Source organism: Lacerta agilis, chromosome 3, assembly GCF_009819535.1.
Source record: "Lacerta agilis isolate rLacAgi1 chromosome 3, rLacAgi1.pri, whole genome shotgun sequence".
NCBI classification, from domain to species: Eukaryota; Metazoa; Chordata; class Lepidosauria; order Squamata; family Lacertidae; genus Lacerta; species Lacerta agilis.
This window is the reverse complement of record NC_046314.1, coordinates 8,009,808-8,016,899: the sequence shown is the minus strand read 5'-3', so window position 1 is coordinate 8,016,899 and position 7,092 is coordinate 8,009,808. Positions and strand designations below refer to the sequence as shown.

At 42.2% G+C, this 7,092-nt stretch overlaps 1 protein-coding gene across 1 annotated transcript; it reads right to left on the bottom strand.

Moving 5' to 3' along the window:
- Positions 1 to 1,336: 1,336 nt before the first annotated feature.
- Positions 1,337 to 7,000, bottom strand: ALG11 (ALG11 alpha-1,2-mannosyltransferase). The gene is made up of 4 exons (XM_033142751.1): positions 6,899 to 7,000; positions 5,133 to 5,366; positions 2,827 to 3,755; positions 1,337 to 1,613 (listed from the first exon to the last, which is right to left on the bottom strand). Exons 1-4 carry the CDS (start codon positions 6,928 to 6,930, stop codon positions 1,342 to 1,344), a joined length of 1,467 nt encoding a protein of 488 aa, XP_032998642.1. The 5' UTR covers positions 6,931 to 7,000; the 3' UTR covers positions 1,337 to 1,341.
- Positions 7,001 to 7,092: the final 92 nt, after the last annotated feature.

The following is a 7,092-nucleotide window of genomic DNA, read 5'->3' as shown; positions in this document are numbered from 1 at the left end:
GCAAAACAACTTTTGTGCGACCCCCCCCCCAAAAATCTCCAAAACCTTGGTCAGCAGCTCCCCCAAAAAAGCTCAACAACTTTGGGGAGCCCTCTCCCCCTCAAAAAAAAAAAAACCCCTCAACGAAAAGCTCAGCAACTCTGGGCACTTTGTGATAACCACTGTAAGTGGATTTTGGTTTGCAGTTTGGGCACTAGGTCTCTAAAAGGTTCGCCACCACTGGCCTATAGAAAGAGTGTTTTTTTTTAAGGGAATGTCACCATGGCTATTTCCTTTGCATGCCTCTAAGGGTTGTCTGATAGTGGAGCAGTCAGTGTGGAGGAACTTTTTTCCTCTTTTGAGGAACTACTGCCACTCCCAGGTACCATGGCTTGCAGTTCAGGATTATAGGATGTGTGGTCTAGCAACATATGGAGGACCCAGTTAAGGAAGACTGGTTTATAGCTGTTTGTTTAGGGCTGCTATACGTCAGTCATCATGACACACACCTTGTGTGATTTCTTATGCTGATAGCCTTACCAGATTTAACCCAGCAGGATAAGAAATCTATATTGAGGCTGTTCTACTGTAGACTGCCTTGGGGGTTAGGCGATCATTCGTGATTAAATGCCCCTCCCCAAAAAAGTAATTGACACTAAACTCCATGTTAAGGCAGCTGTGGGGAACTCTAGCCCTTACAATTCCTATCATCCCTGGCCATGGCCAAAGGTTACCCATCTAGCTTCTATCTAATGTGAGGGTTTTCTGTATAGAGAATTCAGTTTCGTGAGCTTCTGTCCCTATACTGAAGTAGAGCCTAGACTATATATATATAATTTGACTTTCCAGGATCATTTTCATTGTACGCTACTTCACAACTTCAGATAGCATACAATTCTGGTTGACTTTCAGAAACCATCAAGACCTCCAAGGATAGCCTTTTCATGACTCCGTATTCATTATGCCAAGTAAATCACTGAAACGGGAAGAAACTTTTTAAGAAATTCACTCTTCAATTTCATATGTAGTTTTATGTTGATAAGTTATGGGGGAAATAATCTGGGACAAACGTAGATTCAACACTTGATGCCACAAATTCATTTTAAGATTAAACAGCTTGCTCTTTTAAGAAGCTAGGACTGAGTTGTCACCACTGGAAGCTGCTGTGTATATTTTGTAATATGATTATTCAGCCCAACTACTAAATCCTTAAGCATATTATGTATCATTTCATATCTATTTGTCTATATATAAGTTTGGGAGCATACTCTGTCAGACTCTCATACAGGAATAAGATACCCTTTATTGTACAATAGAAGTACAGCAACTGTATATACATAATGACTTCTGTCCAGGTAAATTTTATTTAAATAATTGTTCCACAGATAATAGGAATGTTTCCTCAAATTCTTGTTCTGCAAATCTCTTCACTGACTGACGAGCAGTTTGTCTGATTTCTAGCCTTTTCGTAGGAGGCAATGAAAATATATAGGCCATGGTATCTGCATAGTCGTCTTCATTTTCTGCTAGAAATCCAGTAATATTTCCTTCATAGGGCACCACAATATCCAGCTTGGGGCCTCCAGAATTGTGAGCAAGGATAATTGTGCCAGCTGCCATACATTCAACAATTCCTATATGAGACAAAACAAGCTATTGTTAACTACAGTTCTCACCTTAACTAAGGATTTCAGTGTCATTTTAAAAGCATGAGGGAAAACAAAATAGGCTGGATCCTGAGATCCCACTCACAGAAAAAGGTACTCCTCACACTGTTATAGAACAGAGGGGGAGCAGATTTTGGGAACTACAAAGGGAGGGTCCCTGAAAATCTTTTCCAGGAGTATGAGATAGTATAGGAAGTGGAATCACCAACCCCTTCTGTTAAGAGCACAATTTCTTGGTAGAAAAAGTGCTATGACATTGGTTCAAAACCATAAATAATGTGTACAAAATGGAAATGGTGACCTTTTTGCATTCTACAGCAAAATAGATCCCAAAGAATGATTCAGCAAAAGTGGCTGTCAGAATGATTGTCACAGGGATATGCAAAACCGTATCATGATGTGCACACACAGTTTTGTGGAAAAGAGGCTACTTGTGACCTTTCCCTCTGCTGGCTCATTGAGGAGATTAGACATGTAAGTAGGATTTCTCTCAGCATCTGCATTCAGTGATGATAGTGAATTCCTCTTGAGCTTAGATGCGTGAATGCCAAAACCAGTTTACTGATACGCTCACAAACACTGTTCTTAGGAAAAGGGAGAGTTATCTTTTTAGAGATCTAAAGGCAGTCCACTCCAAAGCCTACAGTCTCAGTGGTAAGTCTTATCACTGTCAAAGTTCCAATAGATTAAAGTGAAATATGCTGACAGTTTTCAATTTTTGAAAGGGATACAGGGAGGGGGAAGAGAGCAATTGTTTCCCCTTTCAATGAAGGACAAAAATAGGTGAAAAAGCAATGTTTGTAACCTGGGAAAAGATAAAAGTCGTTCCCAAGTAATCTAAACTGTGAGAGCTCAGCACTGGAACAAACAGCCAAATGAGTTTGTAGAATCTTTCTCCATTAAGATTAGCATTCAATATGCTGGTCAGGCATTATGTTGGGATATTTTTTAGGGTGTGATGTGCAATAAGGAAAAGATAATACTGGATTGCATCCCTTCCCAAGAATGCACAATATGGAAGTAGCTGAACATAGTATCATTTTGATGGAAGAGTAGATGAAAACAGCAATAAAGCACGTTATAAACTTGTAATGAGCCACGTGTTTCAACACCAGGAGCTAAAGAAATGATTCGGCTGACTATATATAGCTCCGCAAGGGACCACGTGCCAAAAACTTACCAATCCCAAAGTGTTCATTCCACATGGTGTGAAGTCCAATGGTCGCATCTGCCAGATGTTGCTTTAGCTCTTCAAATGGAATGTTAACTTTGAATTCTACCCTTTCTTCAATGCCCAACTCTTGGCAGAGCTTTTTAAGTCCATTTACACGCTGCTCATCTTCTTGGTTACGACAGCCACCAATCAGAATGAGTTTGGGCAGCAGCTCCTGCCCTGCAGTCTTTTCCAGCAATTTAGCAAAGGCTCTGATCTGCAGACGATGGTCTTTTTCTGGCCTAAACTGGCTTACAGAAACAATAGTTTGCTCTACAGTACTCTTTTCCTCACATAGAGGAATATCCAAGAATGTCTGAACGTCACAAGGTGGATACACAACACTGGTGCGGTCACTGCACCTCCAAAGGGAAAGGATGTGATTGAAAGTCCATGAAGAATTAACCATGACTATGTCACTGCAAGAACCAACTAAGCCATATATAGAAGCAAAAATATAATAATATGCGAGTTTCAATTTACTCAATAGGGGATTTCTTGTGATGATTGCTGCATTATTAAATCGAGCATTCTGATTCCTAACCACAGAAAGCATGTCAGTGCTGATTGTAGGATAATGGACATAACAGCCTATCCGACAACCTCCTAAATATTTAAAAAGAGGAAGTGTGAAAGCATAACCCATGGAGTCAATGTAGACATCGGGAACACAGTTCATAAGAGCTTCCCAGCCAAGAAATACAGATCCTAAGCTCTGACCCAGCAGTGTAAAATGTGGGTAAAGGGAAGCTTCTACTAGATAGCGCCTACTCAAAAACACAAACTTCACAGGTTGATTTAATCTGATGTTGAATCGTCTGTAAGCACCTTCAAGGATATTTTCAGCTGTGACGCCAGCATCACCAGTGTAGACAACATAGGACACATCTTTGTACCTGAAAAATGAAATGTAATTTATAATCTGCAAATCATCTTAATTTTACATTCAGTAAAAGAGCCCATTTATGGGAAGACACTTCAATTTGATTGCCTTTCTTGGAATGTGTAAAACCACAACCATCAGCCACTATTTATCTTTCTTTTCTGTACAACTACCAAGCTCTGTTTTCCTTGGATGCATATGTTTTGTTACCTGAAATTAAAAATCAATTAAAAAAAAGAGACTGTGTCAAAAATAAAATGACGCACTCAAGTTTAAAAGATTTGTATAAATATGCTGTAGAAGAATTGAGGCTTTTGAATTATGGTGCTGGAGGAGACTCTTGAGAGTCCCATGGACTGCAAGAAGATCAAACCTATCCACTCTGAAGGAAATCAGCCCTGAGTGCTCACTGGAAGGACAGATCCTGAAGCTGAGGCTCCAGTACTTTGGCCACCTCATGAGAAGAGAAGACTCCCTGGAAAAGACCCTGATGTTGGGAAAGATTGAGGGCACAAGGAGAAGGGGACGACAGAGGATGAGGTGGTTGGACAGTGTTCTCGAAGCTACTAACATGAGTCGGACCAAACTGCGGGAACAAAACAAAATAAAAAAATAACAAAAATCCTTCCAGTAGCACCTTAGAGACCAACTAAGCTTGTTCTTGGGAGAGTTTCACTTGCGGGAGGCAGTGAAAGACAGGCGTGCCTGGCATGCTCTGGTCCATGGGGTCACGAAGAGTGGGACACGACTAAACAACTGAACAACAACAACAGCAGCATATATATATACACACACACACACACACACACATATTTAAGGACAACAGACCAAAGATGCAATACAGGTATAAGAAAATAAAAAATGAAAAGCAAACAGTAACCGCAAGGGAAAACAGATTTTAACTGAGGAGTTTCATCTTATCAACCCCCAGCTTGTCATTTTCATTGACCACAAGCACATTTAACACTAAACCATGGTTTATCAGTATGGATGAACTTGAATAAGCCCCAATTATGTGAGGCTCGTGCACTCTGTTTTTCCCTGGACTTCTGATGACTTCACTTTTAAAGAATCCTAACTTAGTATTGTGTTCAAATCTGGGATATTTGTTTTAAACAAACAATTGTAGTTTAACATGCCAGCTTCATAAGCTATGATTTGAAGTTTGCTTGTTATAACTTGTTCACATAGTGTTAAACCAGCCCTTGCCAACCTGGTGTCCTCCAAATGTTTTGGGCTACAACTCTCATCAGCCCTAATCAGCGAACTGGTAAAGGCAGTGCTAACTATGGTTTTAGCATAATGTGTGAATGCAACCATTGCTTTAAGTAAATGAGGAATTAATGCAATAAACAAACATCACTGTACGAAAAGTGAAATGCATACTTACTTTTTCTGTAGTGCTTTTATAGCACACCACAATACTCTTTCGCCTCCTCCCCCTGCATTGCAGTATGGATGAAAAAATGCAACCACAAGTGGCCTTTTCCCATCTCGCCCTGATGGAATTTGTTGTTTTTTCCTTTGCTGGAGCCATAGTCGTAAACCAAACAGGAGCAGGAGCAGACAGACACATAAAAATCCACTTAGTAACATGGCAGGGAAAGCCAATGAGTACAGCAATCTGAAATGAGAGGGGGAGGGAAGTGGAATTATAGTGACAATTCTGAAAACTATAAAGAAGTTCAGCAAAGAGAGCCAATGTTTGTTTCCATATGAAAACAGGTAATTGTTTTTGTTATGGCAACCCTATCTACATGGATGAAGCCCAAACTGAAGGGGAAACGGAAGAGCCTGTCAACTGTACGAAGTATTTTGCTTCCCATTCATGCTTTGGATACATTCGGCTCAGAAGTCTCTCGCACCTGCCATCAACTTTTTATGGACCGGCCAGAACAGGCAAATAAGGGCTGCACTAGACATAAATGAAGAGAGGATGAGTCTACAGCAGTGATGGCCAAGGCTGAGAGTCATAATACTGCAGAGTTGGAAGGAACCCCAAGGACTTTTTAGTCCAACCTCCTGCAGGAATAACATTCTATGGCTTTTTAAATGTGTGTGGGGGTGGTGGTTATTGGTTTGTTTCTGTTTCTGCTTTATTATGTATTTTGTATTCTCATTTTGCATTTTTTCTGCTGTGAACCACAGGTGAAGGGCACTACATAACTTTAATAATTATTATGTAAACTTTTTGGCAGAACAACTCTGCGTTGTAAAAACACGAAAGCTGGCAAATTTAACCCTGCTGTGTGGGAAATCCCTTGCAGACGACCACAGTGCCAAGTGACAGGTCGTGTATCTACAGAAGTGACCGGAGAAGGAATGACTGCTTGGAGGAGCGCAGAGAGAAGAAACGCCATGGTGCATCTGCATCAGCTCCATTGGCCGCCTTCCTCTGCCCCAGCTGCAACAAAACATGTACCTCCCGTATCAGTTTCTACAGCCACAGCAGGCACTGTAACTCTCCAAAGGTTAAACTTCACCCCCCCAAAAAAGTGTGTTCCTCCACAGATTGTCAGTCAGACAGATGCCAACAACAACAACAAAAACTAAAGAACTCCTTCCTTGGTACCATTTCCATTAACCCTTTTTGTTTTCTCCTGGTACGTCATAGACCAAGATGGATCAAGGGGTCTGGAAACCAAGCCTTATGAGGAACGGTTGAGGGAGCTGGGTTATGTTTCGCCTGGGAAAGAGGAGACTGACAGGAGATAGGATAGACATCTTCAAACATCTCAAGGGCTGTCACATGTAAAAACACGAACAAGCTTGTTTTCTCCTGCTCTGCCGGAGGACCAATGGCTTCCGGTTAGAAGAAAGGAGATGTTCCGACTCAACATCAGGAATAATTTTCTGGCAGCAAGAGCCGCTGGGCGGTGGGACAGACCCCCTTCGCAAATTGTTTCATCTCCTCCCTTGGAAGGGTTTTAAGCAGAAGTTAGATGACTGCCTGCCTGCCATGGATGCTTTAGCTGACCTTCCTGCATTGCAGGGGGCTGGACTAGATGACCCTCAGGGTCCCTTCCAACTCGATACGTCAGGCGTTGCAATGGCGTCTTTCCCGCAGGGTAAATGTCTCAGACATTCGTCCCTCGGGAAGCGGCAGCAGAGACGCGCCGAGGCTGAGGGAAGAGAAAAAGAGAGAGCAGCTCGCACCTGAGAAGCGGCCCAACCGGGTAAGGCGCCATCGCGGAAGCCGGCGGCAGGTTCCGGAACCGGAAGTCGTGTTCCTTCTCCCCGCGACTCCCAATCCCGTCGTCCTTTGCCTTCTCCACTTTCCCGTTTTACCTCAGGGAGCAACGGCCGTTTAAAACTGAGCGCCTCTCGCTAATGCCCGACGGCAAATGGGG

Excerpts from the sequence above, each read along its gene's own strand:
- ALG11 (XM_033142751.1), bottom strand. The coding sequence starts at position 6,930 with ATGGCGCCTTACCCGGTTGGGCCGCTTCTCAG. Across the intron at positions 5,367-6,898 it reads CCGGTTGGGCCGCTTCTCAG|ATTGCTGTACTCATTGGCTT; the intron begins GTGCGAGCTGCT and ends CTCTCATTTCAG. Across the intron at positions 1,614-2,826 it reads GAATGAACACTTTGGGATTG|GAATTGTTGAATGTATGGCA; the intron begins GTAAGTTTTTGG and ends TGTCTCATATAG.